The 21,457-nt window shown below is 38.6% G+C and overlaps 1 protein-coding gene across 4 annotated transcripts in view; it reads left to right on the top strand.

Annotated features, from left to right (window-relative positions):
* The window catches only part of TTBK2 (tau tubulin kinase 2), a 32,386-nt gene extending 15,277 nt beyond the window's left edge, over positions 1-17,109 (top strand). Inside the window, exons 9-16 of one of the 4 annotated variants that reach the window (XR_004426412.1) lie at positions 44-201; positions 1,500-1,713; positions 3,700-3,911; positions 4,367-4,934; positions 5,730-5,978; positions 12,455-13,719; positions 15,733-16,472; positions 16,898-17,109. Coding sequence is in view for 3 of the 4 variants with exons in the window: in XM_033146041.1 (XP_033001932.1) it covers positions 44-201; positions 1,500-1,713; positions 3,700-3,911; positions 4,367-4,934; positions 5,730-5,978; positions 12,455-13,719; positions 15,733-16,201 (3,135 nt within the window). In the remaining variant the exon portion in view is untranslated. Of the gene's footprint in view, positions 1-43; positions 202-1,499; positions 1,714-3,699; positions 3,912-4,366; positions 4,935-5,729; positions 5,979-12,454; positions 13,720-15,732 lie in introns of all 4 variants that reach the window. The other 3 variants (XM_033146069.1, XM_033146041.1, XM_033146058.1) reach the window with 3 other exon arrangements.
* The last annotated feature ends 4,348 nt before the right edge of the window (positions 17,110-21,457 follow it).

The raw sequence follows: 21,457 nt of genomic DNA, 5'->3' as shown, positions 1-21,457 counted from the left end.
AACCTGGGAGTATACTAACTCTTTTTCTCTTTTGTTTATATAGCTTCTCATGTCCGTCTTTGACAACAGCATGAAGACTTCTGGGGTGACTGAGAGTGACCTCTTTGACTGGGAAAAGAGTGGAGCTGATGGTTCTTTAACAACCACCACCACTTCAACTACTCCTCAACTGCACACTCGTCAGACCCCAGCTGCCATAGGGTATGTTGGAGCATTCCTTTTGATGTCATCCAGTTAATGAAGTGGCATGTGACATTCTGGATAGTAGGCATTCTTTCTCTGTCCTAAGACCTTGATCTAAAGGCATCTAGACTTCTGTTCCTTATGTGATAGCATTGTAATGGTGAGGGAACCAGATGTGCTTCTTCCATAACCAGGTGTTGACAGACAAACTCTGGAGAGCTTGCTTGGAAGAACCTTTCATACTTCTCTAAAAAGTCAGTGCTTCTGTTTTGAATAGTTTTAGGAATCTCTGATGGGATTATATATGATTCTCATTCTAAATTGTGTTGCAACATTAAGAAAAACAGATTGCTCTGTTTCCATTTGGGAGAGTACCTGGAGAGTGTACTACTACCCAGATAACTTTGTGAACAGCCTAGAGGTCTTTGTTGAATAGGTGACAAAATTTAAATCTTTGTATTAATTCTGTTGGTTATAGGTGACAAACCCATTAATGTGGATTAGATATCTCCTGACACCCCTCCTCCCCACTTCATAGCATGGTGGCAAAATAACACAATACAGTCATACCTTGGTTCTAGAATGCCTTGGTACGCGTATGTTTTGGCTCCCAAACAGCGAAAACCTGGAAGTAAGTGTTCCGGTTTTCGAACGTTCTTTGGAATCTTCCACAGCTTACGATTGAGTGCAGGAAGCTCTTGCAACCAATTGAAAGCCACTCCTTGGTTTTTGAACAGTTCCAGGAGTCGAACGGACTCCCGGAACAGATTAAGTTCAACAACCAAGGTACCACTGTACCAGCATTCTAATCTTGCTCCTGCATGCTGCGCTATGACTAAGGAAGATGCAGAAGCATAGAGCTGCCCTTCAGTCTAGGAACTGATGGAAATGTTCTGAGTTCAGATTCCCTAAGGTTTGAGCTGAAAGGAGGTGGAGTATACAGCCAGTAGAGAGTAAAGCTCTGTTTAGATTCTCAGTGTGTGATACCACATCTGACCAATCCAGGTGCTTCTTACTTGCTGCCAGATGCAAAGGCTGAACCCTGAAGAGTTCTGAGGGTGGAGCACACACTGTTTTACAAAAGCTTATTAGATGAGGCCTGAGATATGGTTTAAGCTCTTAGAGCATAGATGGGAACCTGTAGCCCTCCTGATGTTGCTGGATTGCAGCTCCCATCATCCCTGACCATTGCCTATGCTGGCTTATAGTTTAACAATATCCAGAGGAAGAAAGGAGGGTGTAACCTGTGCTGCATCCTTGAGTCAAAATTTCATATCGCAATACTGTTTCTTTGTTAATTTTCTTCTTCTTTATAGAATTGCCAATGCTACACCAATACCAGGAGATATGTTGAGAGAGAATACAGATGATGTGTTTCCAGATGAACATCTTAGTGATGGTGAGAATTGTATCCCTATCGGAATCTCTCCAGAAAAGCTGCCAGAGTCTCCTGGACATCGTCTTCAGGAAAAGGATGTGTGGGAGGAAATGGATGCAAACAGGAATAAGATAAAAGCAGGTGTCCATAAAGTAAGTACTATAATTGAGCAGACAATAACATTCAATTCTTTCTTGGTTCTATATCTTAAGATTTGCTTTACTGCAAATGAAGAAGTTGGGTATGCTGGGGACAACTGTGTCATTTCTCCCAGCATTTGATATATTTCTTTTAACGTTAAGGTTTTATTTTCTGCTATTTGATAAAAAGTTGTTCACTCCTGAAAGCCATACAAAATAATGAACTATATAAGATAGTGGACATCTCTGTATCCTGTTACAGTGGTTTTCATGAGCTAATTATGCTTTCCATTGGATAACTCAGAGTTCTAGTGTGTTGAGAGAATTGTTCATTTGTTTATAATTTTATAAACCTACATTTGCTCTTCCTTATTGTGGTAGTTCTTTTCCGCCATCACAGAACCCTTAGTTTTTAAGCACATATTCATGGGGAAGATACTTTGTTGTTATTTTCTATATCTACTCCAGCTCTATGCTAACTTTTGAGCATAGCCATAACTGCATTATATCCTTTATATTGGTGCACCTTAGGTTACATAGTAGTATTATGATAATTCTTTCCTAATTAGGAAATTCTTTCCTAAATTTTGTTAAATTGCTAAGGACACCTGGTTGGCATTACAGTGATCAATTTTGCTGTGGCCCCAGGCACAGCATTTGGGACATATATCAGAGTATATACTTGAAGTAGGCTATTTTCAATACTTTATGTTTTCATCTTTTGACCACTGATCACAGGAAGAAGCTGAAGATACAGCTTTGTGTTCTGTGGCTGCTTGATCCTGCAGCATATTACAATTACAATCTGTCTCCCTGATGCATATTACAATCTGTCTCCCTGATGCTTGTATTGGTCACAGCTAAGGTGGCACAAAGTATTGCTGTTTCAGACAAAACAGCCCTTTCTTAGAGCAGTAATGGGACATGTAGTTCCTTCTGTGTGGTGGTAGGGATGTTGGATAGAGTTCACTTGTTCTGTTCCACAGATGGAAGATATTTCAGTTTGGTGAGTACCTCTGCTAATGGAAGGAGCGGTACATCTCCCTGCCTCAGCTGCTTCACAAATAATCTGCTCTGAAGAGTTTTGGGAATCCTTCAGAACAGCATGGATAGTGGCATGGGGGACTGCAGGAGGGAGGTAGAATTAGTGAAAAAATCTCATTGATTCTGTTAGCAGGGGACTCTGCTAAATGAATTGCATAAGAGCACCTATAGAATCACAGAACTGTAGAGTTGGAAGGTACCCAAGGGTCATCTTGTCCAATTCTCTGCAATGCATGAATCTCAGCTAGAGCATCCATGACAGATGGCCATCCAACCTCTGCTTAAAAACCTCACATGAAGGAGAGTCCACAACCTCCCGAGGGAGACTGCTACTCTGTCAGGAGAAAACAGGGTTGCTCCATTTTCCCTGTGACAGCTCTTTAGATATTTGTGTTTGCTAGTGGAATCAGCTGTGTGTGAGTGAAATCAGAAAACATTAAAACTTAATTTTTGAAAAGGGCTATCTGCTCAATGATAAGACTATATTGTTTGCAACTTAGGGCTTTCCACATAGGGCTAGGAAAGACTCCTGCTTGAAACCTCGGATTGCTGCTATTGAGCTAGGTCTAATTTGAAATAAGGCAGTTTTCTATGTTCATTCTTATCTAAACCCTGGATGCTAGGTAGTATATAGGGCTGCTTTTAGATATAGATACTGATTTGGAGTTAAAGTCCACAAGCAAACAATTTCAAAAGCACATTTACAGAAGACTGAATATTAGCCACAAGCAAAATTGAAAGTTTGTGTGGAAATTAGTTAGTTCTGGTGGTAAATCAAGTTGAGCAGCGATCTTTCTTCTGCAGTTCTGACTACATTTAACATTGCAAGCTTATCAAATAGAAGAACTGAAAGTGTTTTGACAGAATGAAAGCCGGGATGCCAACAACTAAATGTTACATTTTGTGTCTTTTACCTGATGTTTTATAGTTCTCTTATGGTGTTTTTAATCACAGACTGGTACAGAAGAGGAAAACAGCCATGGACCAATTAATGGCATGCTTAATGCACCAAGCCTTGGTTCTCCAATTAGAGTCCGCTCAGAGACCACACAGCTAGATCGGGATGTTCCTTTGGTGCGGAAGCTACGATCAATTCACAGTTTTGAACTGGAGAAACGTCTGACCTTGGAGTCCAAACCAGATACAGATAAATTTCTGGAAGTCTGGTATGTAATGGCTTTTGTTTTGCTGAGCTTTCTTAGCAGTTGCTTTGCTTATAGTGAGTCATCTTTAATTGATGAGTTATTTGGCACAGATTTTACTGTTACTCATACCATATGATTGACCCTACAAATGCAGGGAAAGTAAATTCAGGTTTTGGGAATGGGGAGCCAGTAATTCATAGTATAATTTGAGAAATCCAGTTCTAAAAGATTAGTAATTTCTGACCATTGACATGCTGAGTGTTGATCAGAGTTGTAGTCCAAGAACATCTGGAGGATGCCACATCAGCTACCCCAGAACATCTACTAGAAATAGAAATGTAGTGATATTGATAACAAATGGCCAAATTTGTCTACATTAGATAGTATCCTGTTATTTATCACTTAACTTAACATGGTTTACACAATCCTTTAAATTGCTTTATCATGTTTCCTTAATTTCTCTCAACGTTCCCAAGCATGGAGAAGAAGAAAAGAGAGTTGAATCCTGGCAAAGAATCTGCTGTTACAGCTTTTCAAAAACCACCCATGCCTCCAGTTGCTTCCAGTCATGAGCATGTTTGGCACTATGATGAAGAATACCTACCTGAAGCTTCCAAGCCTATTTCTGGCAGCTCTCCAGAACAGGGTGATGGTGTTGTCAGCAATGGATATGTGGCAGTCAATTTGAGTTCCTGCCAGCAGGAGGTTGACTCCAAAGAATGGGTGATAGTGGATAAAGAAAGAGACTTGCAGGATTTCAGGACTAATGGAGTTTTAGGGCATAAAACAACTGGAAGCCCCTCTGATGAGGAGCCTGAGGTGCTTCAAGTCCTTGAAGAGCCCCCACAAGAAGATACGCTTAGAGCTCATACCAAGAATACAGCTATGGGAGCAGCATTGGATCTAGATATTGAATGTCATGGTACAGCAGCTTCTGAACAGTTTACAGATCAACTAGAACTCCCAGTTGGAACTGCTGGTCATCTTCTTGCAGTCACACCCACAAGCCTAATGGAGGCCCAAGCAGAAGGGGCTCTTACTCCAGTAAGTGAAATGTTAATAGCTGTAGCTTATCTCTGTTGTATTCAGACACTGTGAGAAATGTTTAACTGAAAGCATGAGATCTGAAGCCTAATCAAAATACTGCTTGCAGTCAATTTAAGTTAGTTCCTTAAGAAGAGTATGATAGTTAATTGCACTTTGCAGAAGCAATTTTTCAGGATTTAACATGTATTTCAACAACGTCCACAGCTCTCAGTTTTGATTTAATTAAGATACATGCTAAGAAAGCACAAGAATTATGGTAGTTTGAGAATTATCAAAAATACTAAGGTTTTGCAATGACGTAATATAAATAATGTTGTTCCTTTATCGCAGAAAAAAGTGGCTTGTTCAGTTCCAAAAACCACTTCTGAAATATAGAAAACATGAGAAATGCACCTAGTTTGAATAATTACCTGATATAATTTAACTTTTTTTGAATTCTATTTTTATTACCAGAGGCCAGTAACTGTTGATTGTAGATATGGAAGTATTTTGAAAAATATTAACCCACCCACCCAGGTGTAAACTGTTGTTTTCAGTTCTCTGGTTCTTCACAGCCCACTGTCTATTCAGTTCTTCGTCACTTTTGCTTACTTTGAAACTCTTAACTTTTCTCAATAGTATAGCTCTGTCTCTGTCTGTTCTAATCAGCATCATGCGACTGCCAGTATTTACTCTTTGTAATATTGGCTACTGGAGGAAACAAAGTTCAAAGCTACAGAGAGCAGACCGAAATAAAGTGATCTTTATATATTTGAAGCATTTTCTTTTTTCCTTGCCATGTTGTTCTCACAGCTCAACCCACTTCACATGCTGCATTTCTCCATCCCAAGAATTTCAAGTCCCATCCTCCGTACCCTGAGCCCTATAACCCACTTCACCACCCACCCGGACCCTGTGAAAGAGGCTGGCTTTCCAAGGAGTCAATCAGCAGACAGCCACTCTTCCTCTTCCTGGTCAGCTGCCCGTAGGCAACTTCCTGTCATTCCCAGTGGAAACAAGTTCCCCCCTGTCATTCGCATCTCAAAAGCACAACTTCAGCAGGTGAATGCATCTTCATCTAAGCAACTACACTGTGTCAGTCATTTGCCATGTTTTATGGGTTCCCAGCTACTTTGCATTGCTCAAATGTAGACTTATGTACTCTAAATACTTATATTTTGAAAACATTGGTCTTGAGAAATAAAAATAATAACTTAAGAGATGTAAACTTCAGACAAAAGCACTACTTAAATATGCAGTGGCTAGAGCAGGAAAAATCCATTAAGTTGATTTACTACGCAGAAAATGAAATTTCTTATTTTTAAGAAACGATGCATGAGAACCTCTGTAGTTTTAATCTTAGGTAAAAGCACTGTCAGTAGATAACAGCCAGGAAGCATAGGTGACTTGAACATTTTTAAAATGAATATACTAACATAAGAGTGTGTGTGGAGAGAGAGAGAGAGAGAGAGAGAGAGAGAGAGAAGGCATAGGGAATTTGTAGCCTGTGGTCAAATTAGGCCCAACAAGGATCCTAATTTGGTTCACAAGGCCATTTCTTGCAAACCACACCTACCTATCCCACACCTGACAACATAAATGACATTGGGGTAAATTAGGTAATGATGAGGCCAAAAAGAAATAATTGGATGCTTAAAGTGCACTCTTGATTGTCCTTTGGAAAGTGGGGCTCGCTAACTCTACTGACAGTGAGCCCTTTTGAAGTTTCCCTTAGGTGACTGTGGTTTGGGTTCTGCTTGTGTCTGCAAACAAATTATTTTCCTCTGTAGACCAGCTTTGCATAGAGTTTTGCTGGTCTGCAGAGGAAAACTGACCATTTGCAGGCATGGTTCGAATCCAAACCCTGTGTGCAAATAGACAATGCATGACTTGCTGTCAAAGTCATCGTGGGATGTGTGGGAGGTCAGGAGCTAGCCTACTGGCTGGGGAAAAATATTGACTCTTGTGTTTGAGTATTTCCCATTTGATAGAACTAACAAAATTGTTAGCTATTTCCACAACAAATAGGAAGCTAAAGTGTATTGTCCAGGGCACTAAAATGAATGCTAGGAGTATGTAGCATAAGGGAAAGTAATATAGAAAACACTGAGAACCTAAACACTGAGAAGCTATTTTTCTTTCCAGTAAAAAACACTAGTATTCAAAATAATAATAGCACTTAGAATTGTTAATAGCAGCTGAGGAACTTATACATGAAATGACTATTAAACAGTGTGGTTTTAACCTCTCATTTTAATCCATCCCACCAAAATACTGTCGTATGTATAGGACATTCCAGCAGAGCTCTTCATTTTGCTTTATATACAAAATAACATTTGTTTCAATGGTCATGGTCTGTCACTGAATTAAATCATCACTGCATTCTGTGCTGCAGCATGTAGATTTACTTATATATATTGAGCTTGGATACTTTTAGTTTGTTACTTGATTTCTGAATTTTTTAATGCTGAAACTTCAGTAGGGTTTAATATTATTGCTACTGGGAAGACTATAATCAAAATCATAATCCTATCATTGTTTTAATACACATGTTACTGCAGTCTTTCTAAAGCTGAGCAAGTCTTAGTCTGGTCAATTCCTGGATAAGACATAGCCTTGAATTTAATGGAAGAAAGCATGGATATATATGATCTGCTTTTAGAAAGATAATGTATTTTAGAAGCTCAACTAGAATAGTACTGTGTATCATATTTTGTATCCTGAGGCTAGAATGCAGTTTTACTTTTCTAATATATGTCTAACAAATGGCAAACATTGTATCAGATAAATTTATGGCAAGCTAAAAATAGGAAAGAACATTTAGTTTTTCACTAACTGAAAAGCTAAGGAATACACTAGACCAGTTGTTCCCAAGGGGGAATGAGTAATACCACCTTATTGCCCCCTAACTTCATTGGGGAGCCTCCATTGGTTTCCAGTTTCCTCCATGAACATGAACAGCAGTCCTTCTGTTTATGTAGAGGCAATAAATACAGTTTCCAAAAGGCCAAGGTACTGTATACTACCAGTGATGAATATTCCCTTTTGGGCAAGGTGCTCAAAAAGGTGGTGGTGGTCCCGCATCAGACAAGTTTGGAGAAAACTGGATGCTTGGATCCATTCCTGGTGGGTGACATGTTGCGGGAGAGAAATGGTGGAGAGGGGGGAGTGTGACTGTTCGTTGTCTTTGATCTCTTAGTGACTTTCAGTACTGTTGACCATGGTATTCTGGAATGTCTCAGGGAAGTGGGGGGGCAGGGGTGTAGGAAAGGGGGGGCAGGCGGCAGGCTGCCCCAGGTGCCATCATGGAGGGGGGTTACAAATTATCAAGGAACAATTACTGCCCTACTAGGGCGGTTCAATAAAAAAAACTTTTGATGTATCTTGACCCTCTTCCATGAAAATAGCTGTTTACTTGGCCGTTTTCCTATGCCATGAAGGCTGAAATTTCAATTCAGTGGAGCTGAGTCAAGATATTAACTGATATGCATGAAATTTCAGATATAGCTATATAATCCCTAGTTTAGTAAGAAAAGACCTTTGGAGCAGGCATTTTTTTTTAAAAAAAGTTTTTTATGAACCACCCTTCTGCCCTACCCTCCACTGGGCTTCCCGGGTCCTGGAAAGTTGGCCTGTGTGAAGAAAATGAGACTAGACCAAGTAGATTAGGCCTTGCCTTGCCTTCGCCCTGCCCCCTGTACACAGCTGATTTTTCTTGATTTTACTACTGTGGTGTTTTTTTGTTTGTTTGTTTGTTTTTCTTTGGTAAACCACTTTGCAGGTTTTTTAAAATAATTTTTTATTAAATAAATAAACAACAAATATAAATAAAATAACACAAGCCAAAACACAATCCATCCTGTAGATTTAAGTATCTGTCCATAGTCGCCTACTTGTTATCAGAGGCCCAGAATCCACATTCCTTTGTAAGAAAATATGAAATAACGTAAAACCATTTTTGCAGGCAAAAAATAGAATAAAAATATCAATTTGGGGGGGGGGGGTGTGACAAGAAATTTTCTGCACCAGGTACCACCTGACCTTCCTATGCCTCTGTGGGGAGGGGACACTCTGTTTCAGCGGTTTTGCTCATACTCCTAGGGTTGTTTTCCAAACGTAGCTATTAGAGGCTACTCTTAAGCGCCATGAGAGTTGTTCTGTGGTGTCTCACATGGTTCCACCTTGTCCCCCTTGGTATTAAAAATATATATGAAGCCTCTGGAGCTGTCACCAGGGGATTCGGAGTGAAGTGCTAACAATATGCAGATGACGCCCAGTCTTTCTGTACCATCTGAATCAGGAGAGGTAGCTGAAGTGTTAGACCAGTGCTAACACATTTGGTGATGGGCCAAATGTTGACCCATTAAACTGAATCTGAATCTTGAAAAGGCAGAGATGTTATGTATCCTGAGTTACCACATCTGGGTTTGTGGGAGACCACCTGTCCTGGACAGGGTTGCACTTCCCTAGAAGGAGCAGGTCTGCAGCTTGAGGTGCTCCCAGGTTAAGCACCGTCACTGGAGGCTCAAATGACTTTGGTGACAAGGAATTTTGCCTTTTTCCAGCTCTGGCTGGTTCACCAGCTACAGGCCATTTTGGACATAAATTACTTGATCATGTTGTGGTATCTTCCAGATTAGATTATTGCAATGTGCACTATGTTGGGCTGACCTTAACGATGACTTGGGTACTTCAATTAGTTCAAAATAGGGTAACCAGATTACTGACTAGCTCCTCATAGAGATGCATCTGGCATCTTCATTACACAGCTTTTGGTGAATGCTAGACACACCTCTCTACCTAGCTTTTGCTATCTGGGATGTATATATTAAGGACCCACTTTATTTCAGGGGTTGAAAATTATTTTCAACTGTTTTCAATATTGTATTTTAATAATAATAGCAACAACAACAACAACAACAACAACAACAACAACAACAACAATAACAACAATAATAATTATAATATAACATAATATAATATAATATATAGCATAAAACAAAACTGACAATGAGTAAACTCCACCTGCAGGCTTACAATATAAACAGACATGTGGAAAAAGGAAGGAATTAGGGAAAGAAAGCACCAAGGAAGAAGACAAAATATAAATTAAATATAGAAGACTTTAGCTATGGAGGTGTAACTTCCATAACCTTGAAAACAATTGTACTGTAAGAATACATTTAACTCTACAACTTTCATACTTTGATAATTTCAAATAAAAAGGACCAGTGATTAAACCCCAAAGTTTAACCTGTTTTAGTCATTTAAGTTTTGTATGTTTTAAAGTATGGTTGTATTTTTTCCTTGATTTTATTATTTTATCTTTATGTAAGCCTTTTTGAGGCTTTTTACAATCAAGCAGTGTATAAATTTAATGAAATAAATAAGTTCAGTACTACAATATTCGGCATTAACTTCATAGGCATTTCATTATTGGGGGTGTGTGCATATGCTTCCCTTCAAACTTCTTTTGAATTTGATTTGTTCAGCCTCAAAAACCAAGAACCCTTCAGTAGGGGATAATGGAATTAGGGGGATGGAAAAGAAAAGCTTTTGTCCCTCTGATACAGCAAGAAGGACCTTTGTTCTGTTACCTTGCTTAACCTGAGCATGAACAAATGGCTCCTTGAAATTGGTTGCTTAGTGCAAAGTTTTCCAGTTGCTGGAGTAGGGAGGAAGGCCCACTGATTTGTTATACTATAGCAAGGCTAACCAGCAGTTCTGGCTGCTGTAAGCTGTTTTATTACCATAATGCCCTTTAAAAAGAATCTCTAAAGATAATGAGAAGGCCTCTTTTAAGTATTGACTAGGTATCATAGTTTTGACCTAATTTTTATTCTTATGAAAAAAAACCATTGTTTCAAATCATTGCTATCTTTCCTACTTTAAATAATATCACTTAGTCTTTGCCTGCCAGAGGGAGACAGTGAGCTGTTTTTTTGATGAGCGTTTCTTCAGTCATGTGAGCCACTGCATGATTAAAAGTAGAAATGTCAATTTCTAAAAAAATCTCTTTTCATAACAAGTCTATAACTTAAATGGGAGACGGTAAAAAGCCAGAAATTAAATTTTTGATTGTTATCATTTTCATAGTGTCAGCTAATATCCATATGATGATGGCTTCCAAATCTGCTCTCTATCACCTCTTTCTGTTCAGTCCTATATCTCTGTGTTGCTGATTTCTTTTCCTGAATGCCTTGCCAGTCTCGAAGACAGAAGACCTAATATTTCTACCTAACCCCCAGCCCTACCACGTGACAAGTGTAGCTACATTTTGTTTAGCTTCATTTCCTAATTCATAAGCATGCAACCTTAGTCCCCTTCAGCAGTTACAAATCTAAATCTTAATTTTTGCTGTGTAGTTTAGGAAATAGCATGATTTTCCAATTAAGAGCCTATGTGCTAGCAAGGAAAGAATTAAAAATCATGAGTACTATTCAACTAAGACTTATTCAGAGTATGCCCATTGAAATTAATGAACATGTCTTAAGTTAGGTTTATTAATTTCAGTGGGTCTACTCTGAATAAAACTTAGCTGAATATCATTCTAATCCTCCCCACCCACCGCGGTCAACAATGTGGATGATAATGTTAATTACTATATAGTAATAATGAATAGGTCAGTCATTGAGATACTGAAATTGAGATGATGATGAAACCTCTAGGTAAACATCAGAGAGGCAAGTGGAAATGCAGGATTAGCTGGGGCAAACTTTCTGGACTAGAAAGGTATCATTGAGTGCCATCATTCTCTACATGGTAATGAGAGATACAGATTTTGATGAAACAAAAATAAAATAAAAAATAAAAATATATTCCTTCCAGTAGCACCTTAGACACCAACTAAGCATGCACATTAAAGCTCATACCAAGAACAAACATAGTTGGTCTCTAAGGTGCTACTGGAAGGAATATTTTTAATTTTAATTTTTGTTTTGACTATGGCAGACCAACACGGCTACCTACCTGTAACTAGATTTTGATGAAGTTACTCAGGGGAAAAAAAATGTGTAGAGAGAGAATAGCAAGGAGCCAAGAATGGAACACTGAAGAACTCCACAAAACAGTGGGAAGGCGGAAGAGGACCATATTTCTGTGGAAATGCTGAAAGAGTGATCCAGCTGGGATAAGGACAACCATCTATGAACAGAGTCATGGATGTTAAGTCATAGAGAGGCGTCAAGGGGGTCAGCCGTATCAAACACCACGTAAAGATTGAGTTGGATGAGGACAGAACAGTGAGGAGATTAGTGATTTTGATGAGAACTGTTAATGTTACTACACACAAACATATATTGAATTGCCATGTTAACCCTAATTTACAACCTAGCTTAAAATTTTCCTGTTGTCTTCCAGTTTTTTCCAGTAGAGATTGCACCAGTTGGCCCAACACAGAGATACAAAAATATAGGGCTGTGTAGTTGTGCAAGAGCAAGTTATCTATTACTTGTCATTTTGATATGGCAATATTTAATTTCAAAGCCAATAAAAATCTTTTCTGTAATATCATTTCTTTCTTCCTGTTTTCTGTATAGGTTACAATACCCAGACCATCAATGGCATCCACACAGTCTGCTTCTGAGAGTTTTCATTTTGGCCAGCAACTGGAGAAGAAGGACCGGGATCCTCGACTTTTGGAACATACTGTTGAACTTTCCTCTCCTAAGGAGAACTTGGTTGGCTTGGCAGCGGCAAACGATGCACTAACTCTTAGTGGCAGTAGAACAGATGTAGTACACAAATTAGACCATAACCTAGAGGCAATTGGAAAGGATGAGTGTATTGAAGAATGTGTTGGAATCCAAGATCATAGCCAAACAGACCTACTTGAACAATACATGAAGAGACAAGAAGAAAATCTCTTCGAAAAAGTGGAAGAGAATCAGCTTCCTGTGGCTTATGAAAATGATACTGAAATACAGATTGAAGGAGCATGTTCAACTGCTCAAGGAAACACTGAATCTGTATTGGGTGGTCCTCAGGCTGTTACAGAACCTGAAGAACTGAGGCCAATTCCTTCCTCCTCCTTGCCAAATCAGGATGCAAAACAGGAGTTACAGAAGCAGTCAGCAGCCGAAACATCAGATGTTTCTTTATCAAGAAGTACTGACCCATTTGCTCAAAAACAGGAAAACCAAGTAGTACCAGTGCAAGAAAATGGTTTCCATGATGATGGGGATATTGATCATGCTGAAGAATTGCAATGCCAACAGGTGAACCTTGCCACATTTTTGCACCAAGAGGGGAAAGAAGAGCAAAATGTCCAGAGAAATGGAGAATTGTTGCACTCCAGTTCAGAGAATGAGAGTTCTAATCCATCCAAGAAGGAGTTAGTTAGATCTGCATTTGTGGCTAGACAAAGTCGCATTCCAGTTTTAGCACAAGAGGTAGACTCCTCATCAGAATCGTCTCCTGTTTCAGCAAAGGAGAAGCTGCTTCTAAAAAAGGCTCATCAGACAGACTTGGTTAGATTACTTGTAGAAAAGAGACAGCTCAAATCTTTCCTTGGTGACCTCTCAAGTGCCTCTGACAAGTCACTGAAAGAAAAAGTAGTTGCTGGTCCATTACCACTTCCTGAAGATGTGTTGTCCTCCTTTTCAAAACTGACACTGGACACTCATTTGCACAGCCAAGCAGAGGAGAGTTTTTTGTCACCAAGCAATCCTCCGTCCAGAAAGAGCAAAATCCCAAGACTCGTATCTTGGACTCCCACAGATCACGTTAGCAGTTCAAATTCAGCTCAGTTTTTTCCTCGTCCACCACCAGGAAGACCACCAACAAGGCCTGGAGTAGAAGCCAGGTAAGTAAAAACAGCTACACTTTTGAAGCAGATTTGAGCAGTTTTGGGAAGGCTTTGTATGATACCATGTAAATTGCCCTAAGTACTCTCCCCACCACCACCACAAATATCTGCAATATTTTTCTCTTTCAAAATTCAGGAAAAAAATTACCTGAATAAGAACATTAACAACATTTGTATACAACATTAATTTAAAACACTAGGTTTCTAAAACATTTTGCTTCTAGATTTAAGTGAACCTGGATTGCCTATAAAGACCTAAGACTACACACCAAGTGAGCTGGATATGATAGTAAGAAAATCAAGCTATGGCTCTAATATAAACCACTCCTTATCATGTATCTTTGGGTAATGCCATTAAGAAAACACATTTTCTGTTACCATTCCTTGTCTGATTTACCCAAAAACCAACCAGCCACTCAACCAACAACTGATCATATGCTTTTTCTTAAAGCTGAAGCTTTGAATATTAAGTATTTAAAGGACACAATAGCAAAGTGTAAGCGGAAACAAAATAGTTTTTATTTGTAGCTTTTCTTTCAAGCAAAAGCTTTTCCTGGGTGGTGTTTACAAGATAATGCAGACTATGGCTGAGAATAATGGCTTTTCAGCGACTTTGAAGCTGGTATGAGACAGCTCTTGCTCTTTGCGCTACACACTCTCTCTTTTTCCTCTTGTCCCACTACGGATTCTGGTTAAACAAGTTTTTGTACTGCAGGAAAGAGTAATTGTAACATGCTGCGTTCAAGTCACTAAAAAATTATCAGCGAGGAACAATAGCCAAGACCTCCTGGTGGTCCTGTGCAGCACTTGTACAGCTTCTGAGTACAGATTGCTTTCTTATAGGCTTTGTAGCCACACTTACTGAAGTTTAAAAGTTGCTTTTAGGATGCTAAATTGGGTGTCATATACCAGATTTTGCATTTTACAGTGAATGCATGCAGTATACTTATTCCTATGTATTATTTATTCAATTTAATTTATTTACAGCTATGTCGTTTTAAAAAAATCAAATCTGTTTACAGCAATAAAACTTAAAAACCATGCAATAAAAAACCATAAAAAGTTAAAAACTAAAAGCAGACATCAGTTAACCATTGTGGAAGGATGTATTCTTAATCACCTACATAGGCCTTGTGGAATAGTTTCAGGAGGCATTTAAAAGTTGGCGCAGAAGCTGCCTGCTGAATCTCTATTGGCAGAGTATTCCACAGGACTGGGCTGGTGGCACCAAAGGTTCAGTTTCTTGTGCTTGTCAAATGAGTTCTTGCCTGGATGAAAGAAGAGAGGGAGCCTGCTGGATCACATGAGGGAGGCCTTTCCTCGTTGGTGCTATCACTAAAAAAAGCTATATTCCTTGTATGCACCCATCCCATCTCTATGATGGAACAGAGAGCAAGACCTCAGGTTGATTTCAGGACTTGGACAGCTTCATGTGGGATAAGGCAGTTCTTGATTTGCCTTGGTCCTTTTACAGTAGCACTTTAGGTCGGGCTTGGAATTAAGCAGTAAAGATGGCACATTGTAGTAGTTATTTTAGAGTTAATGTATTCATTGCTTTCCACAAAAGTATCTCTAAGTGACTTATAAAGATAAAAAATCTATACCAATACAACATTTAAAACAGCAATGATACATTAAAAGTGACCATCTACTAATTATAATTAATCAGATTACTCCATCCCATACACAACATAAGCATGATCACCAAGAAATACCTAGCTAAAATTTCCACAAGAACCACAGTGATATTAATGCTCAAATATGTGGGAAGAGAGTATTTCACCTGGCAGCAGAAGGTTGTTAATGTCAGTGCCAGCTGAGCTTCCCTGCAAAGAACATTCTACAGATAGGGAGCTGCCACTGAAACAACTCCACCCCTTGGACTTTTGCTAGAGGGGAACACAGAGAAGTGCCTCTGTTCTTAGATCAAAGAGTATGAGCCTACCCAGACCTTCTCATGGCACTGGAGAAGGAGGAAATGGTACTAATCAACTTCTCTTTCTCTTGAAGGTTGCGCAGGTACAAAGTACTAGGAAGTAGCAGCTCTGATTCAGACCTGATCTCTCGCCTGGCTCAAATTCTTCAGAATGGATCTCAGAAACCACGAAGCTCTTCGCAGTGTAAGAGTCCAGGGTCTCCACATAGCCCCAAAACACCACCCAAAAGCCCAGTCATCCCCAGACGCAGTCCCAGTGCCTCCCCTAGGAGCTCTTCTTTGCCTCGTACTACCAGTTCCTCACCATCCCGGGGTGGGCGTCCTCACCATGAGCAGAGGAGCTCATCCCCACATCTTGGAAGGAGTAAATCGCCTCCCAGTCTTTCAGGCTCTTCATCTTCCAGGAGATCCTGCCAACAAGAGCACTGCTACAACAAGTCTAACAAGAATGGGTTGAAAGGATCTAGTGGCTCCTGCCACCACTCCTCTAACATTAAGTCTCCCACAGGGAAGAGCAAATCAGCCAGTAAACTTAGCAGATAGGAACTGAGTCTGTGTCTGGTGTCAAAGCCCCTTAATCTGATGCATGTTGTGTTTGTGTACTGTGTATTTAAACAAAAGTCTTCAAAAATCAGTGTTCATCCTGACACTCAAAGGAAAGAAAAATTAAGATGAATTATTTATAAGGTCCACTTTGTATATGAGTGGCCAGGCATTTCCTAAGAACATGCAGCAAGCAGATCAGGGAGGCTAGAGGGCAGGGATGGAGCATCCGGAAAGTCCAAGATGTGTGAAACAGAACAGTGTCTTGGAGGTGAGTGTTTTTAATAAGATTTCAGTTTACTTTTTATTTAATATAAAAGCATGACCTGTTTTAGGCTCTTTCACAGTTATCAAACCTGAAACCTGAAATTAATTTCACCTTGGCACTTTTACATCTGAGGTACTACTCAGCTGTGTGTCTGTAGAGTTTTTTTTAAAAAAGCACATTATTTGAAACAGCAATACTCCTGTAAATTTCTATCAGTGTTGGGCTTCACACATCTGTTTTCAAGTTGCTCACTGCCCATGTTCCTTGTTGGTTTCTACTTCCCTCCTTTTAAAGCAAAAACAGAAAAACTCAACATCTTGTACCACTGTATATTTAATGTGGGCTACATTCTTATATGCAGTAAATGTGTAGAAATCCACTGAAACCAATGTAATTTAACATTTATGTAAATTTACATATATTTTCAGATTGGTAACATTCTATTAACTGCTGTTCAGATCCTGATTCTTGGACAACTTGATCATTTATCTGTGTGTGAATTTCTGGAGTTATGGCAGGTTTACATCATATCATATATGAAGGATCTGGAGATGATGCTCACAGTCTGAGTTAAGAAGGAAAACCAGAAGAGTTTGGACCCTGGAGCATTCCTATAATTAAAACATTTGTTTGTGCAATAGTCTCCCAGGGTACAAAGGAGAGCCACTGTTAAAGCTGATCAGAATTTACCCATTGGGGTGAGATGTTTAGTCCATTTACCTACCTTATTTACAGTGTTCCTCTCAGTGTAACTGTACTGAGGAAGAGCAAAAATGTTTACACACTTAGACTTCATACTTGAGAATGTAATCTAAATCTGGAAGAAAAATGAAGCTTTCACCTACTGAAAGGACACTGCAGAGCCTTCATATGTAGTAGGCTAGAAATAAGCAGCAATTCCTTTGTTTTCTTAAGAATCTTGAAAATAATACTTGATAGTAAAACCTACAACACTATTTCTCACATGTCAACATCCCTAAACCTATATTGTATGTCAAGAGCAAGTCTGTCCAATTTGCAGATGTTGCTACCAAAATCTAAACCAGGTAATCACACATGTTTATTGTAGCTTCCCTGCAATACAAATATACATAGTTCCTTACTCAAACATATTCTTGTGTTTAGGGACATTATAATTTGGAAACCAACATACTGAAAACTCATGTTTAAGGATTGTCTTTTATTCCCTCTGAATAAGATCAGTGGCTTTTAGTTTTCCCAAACTTTACATGGGTATCATTTTATGACTATTAGAAGAATGACTTGTTTTGCTAGATATAGAAATCAATGGTGGATCACATTGGGATGTTTTAAAATGGATACAACTAGCTCTCCAAAAAGGTTCCTGTTGCAGGGGATACTGGATGTGTGGGTAAATTTGAAAATTACTGATCTGCTTGCTATAGTCATATGCCTGTAGCCAGCATAAATTATTTTTAATTTAACTTTGTTTTATTTAACTTCGTTTGCTGCCAAAATAGTATCTTTGGATGGAAAAGGGAATATTTTCTCTCTGAGCTAACACATTTCTAATGCTGCATTGAAGCTGCACTGAATTTCTCTGGTTCTGTCAGAATGTGTTGGAATTTTTTTTACTCTTAAATGTGTATATTGTTTCCCATAAGTAATGTAGCACAGTGTGAAACCTTAGCCTCATTCAGGTTTCAAACACTACAGAGGAATGCAGTAGGGAGAGCATACCTGCTGTTTCTTGAGAAACTATATGATTTATAAGACCTATTATGTTGTATTATATTGTATGATAGGTGCTATACCAATAATTGCATGTTCTCATGGTAAATTATATATTATAAATATTTATAAATATAAATATATATATATACATATGCTTCTATATCCTTAACTCTCTCATTTGCATTTGTAACATTATGGACCACAGACAATGCAGTACTCCTTCAGTTGCGTGCCTGAATTAAATACCCTTGGCCTTGCTGCTCTCATTTCCTGGCATGCACAAAGCTGAATATTCTTCATGCCTCAGTTCAGGACTGAAGGGTTGGTGGTTGCTCAGCAACTCAGTGTTCAATATCAGCTTTGTTGCATCACTTTTAAATTTCAGAATGAAATGGAATGAATCAGGGGAGCTATGTATCTGATGGCCAAGTGAGATGTGTATTCATGATTTTGACTTTTCATCTTTCCCCCGCATCTTTCCATCAGCAGGCTTTCGTGTTGAAATTGTTCCTTGTGACACTGGGCAGTGAGTGATGATAATAGATCAATATGATACAAGCAAAGAAATTTTTCTCTTTGCCCTTGCCTTGTCAGCTCTTTTCTCTTGCCCTCTCCCATGTCTATGAGAAGCTGCTAGGACTCTCAACCCTTCCCTGAGGCTGCAATCCAAGTGTTCGTGTTTTGGTCTTCACATGTTACCAAATTTTATAGAGTTAATTTCAGCTAACAAATTATTCTCATAGAGTGTAGTTGAAACATTCTACATCCGTCTTCACCAAACTGGTGTCCATCAGATGTCTGGACTATGGCTCCCTTCATCCATGATGGCGAGTTATGCTGGCTGGGACTGTTGGAAATTGTCCCAAACTTCTGGAGGACACCAGTTTGGGAAAACTGGTCTACATGACATGCCTCCTTTTGAGATGGTACATAAGTGCTTCCAGGGAATAATTTATCGTGATGGTAAATAATTCTTGTTGATACAGTGGTACATCACTTTGTGATAACCTGCCTTGAAACAACAAAGTTATGAATTCTTCATGCTCATTCTTACATTTTTGTGAGGCATTTAATGTCATATAACCATTTGGTTTCTAAAGTTCAGCTTAAAAAGACATTCCTTTATTTATGACTTGTTTAAACTGCTTGCAATATTCAGTTTTTATATTTTATGCTAAATCCACAGACATGATGCTTCTAGAAGAGCCCTGGAGGAAAACCTTTATAAACATGTCCAGAGCATCAGTATTAGAAAAACAGTTCCCCTTGCATGTAGGGAGATGCATATCCCAAAGATGTATTTTCATGCTTTGCTGTCAGGGACAAAATAATTCCTATCCTATGCATTGACTTAAAAAGAATGTTGTCAAAATACTGTTATACATTCCTCTTACTTATGGTATATGTATGCTAATGTTCAAACTATTTTGTGTTGAAATGCATTTGTATTTCTTTCCATGTTGTACAAATGCTGTAGAAATATAGGCCAGACTGGAAGGTAATTAGGCAACCTCCTGTGCTTTGCACATGTGTTTTTTTAATGCAATGACTGAAAAAAATATTTTCTGGAGGTGTCACTTTGCCAAACAACTGATCCAATAGTGATTAGAAATCCTTTAGTTTACTAATGAAGCTTTAAATTAGCATGTTGGCTTACTCTTAACCAACTCATTTTCTCTGTCTTAATCCGTGGTTGAGTTTCTCCATGTCATGTCTTACACGGAGATCTGCATTACCTTTACCACATCCGGAAGTGAACCAAATAGATATTGTGAATGAATTTTGATTACAACAACTCTAGCTACACAGTAACGAAGTGATTGCTGTCATGGGGTTAATTTGAATTGCTTAATCTAGTTTGTGTTGGATAATAAATTTCAAATTTGAATATGTAAATCAAGGGCAGCAAAGAATTAATAAGCATGGCTAAGGTTGAATCAGAACAAATAAAACTAATTTCCTCATTGGCTTGAGCCAAGGAATAGTTGCACAATTTTCTGAATAGGCTGCAAACATTTACCCACAAACAGCACCATTTTGCCAATGAAACTCCATTGGTTGTATCCAGCAGTGTCAATCAGCTGATGATAAGGAGGGTTTCCCAACTCTTTGGAGCAGGTTTAGCAGAGGGCAAAGGGACTGCAGCAGCAGATTGGGGGAATCACCACAAATTGCTTCCTTTCCTGTTCTGATGACAAAAGCCTTACTGTCAACTGAGCAGCACTGCTCAACTTACGTTGAGAATACTATCCCAAAGCTGTGACAGGTATAATAGATACAGTACCTACTCTACAGATTCTCTAAACTGTTGCCACTTTGTGCTGAATACACTTTATTTCACTGCTTCCGGAAACATCACAGCATCTTTTGCAGAGTTTTTAGAAGTGTTATCATTTTTAGGCTGCTATATTATGGTATGTAGTTTGCACTTCTAAATGGCATTGATGGGAAACATCTCAGAATTACAGGTTTATTGCTGGCAAACTCCATTTTTACCTTGTTCAACAAACTCTTCTATAGTAGTTGGAGGGACACTTGTCACATCCCAGACACATGTTGTGGCTACAATATAGCCTTGCTATATGGAAAGGGAATGCAGCACCTTTGTAGGGTAACAATAAGCCTATTATTCCTGTAATACTCATGTACTGCCTGTGGAAAAGGTAATTCAGAGGTTTTAACACCTGCCTTTTGAGAGTATCTGTCTCTAATGCTGTTCTTTAATAGTATCAAGAAAATATAGAGTTGTCTTTTTGATTCAGGTTTCCTTTGATTTTAATTCTACAGTACAACACGTGTATTTGTGGGAAATGTTTTGAGTATAGTCTCTTGCTCTTGATAAGTTCTATCTGCTACACCTTGCTGAACATCATCTCCATCAAGTCTAATTAAAAGAAATTACCAATATTCAAAACCCTGCTCTAATTTTACCTATGGCTGCTTATTTTTATAATTTACAAATTTAATGTTCTCTAATGCCACCAAATGCAATTCCTCCCTGAAGTAAACATAAGCAATATACTGATTTGTCTACAGTAGTAAACCTATGAAATGCTTTTGTATCACCTCCCGTTTTCAGAAAACACAGGACAATAATTCTAAAAACAAGGAAGACAATGAATATATGCCAATAATGTACTTAAATTCCTTGAGTATGAAAGCGTAACTGTGCCTGAATTTTAAAATCTATTCCTTCAATTTATCTAAAATATTATTTGCACATTTTCTTTTATTTCCTCAAAACAAACCAATTAAAAATGGTAAAAATGTAATAGGCCAACTGGTTTATTGGC

Source organism: Lacerta agilis, chromosome 1, assembly GCF_009819535.1.
Source record: "Lacerta agilis isolate rLacAgi1 chromosome 1, rLacAgi1.pri, whole genome shotgun sequence".
Lineage (NCBI taxonomy): Eukaryota > Metazoa > Chordata > Lepidosauria > Squamata > Lacertidae > Lacerta > Lacerta agilis.
This window is presented reverse-complemented; position numbering and strand designations above follow the sequence as displayed.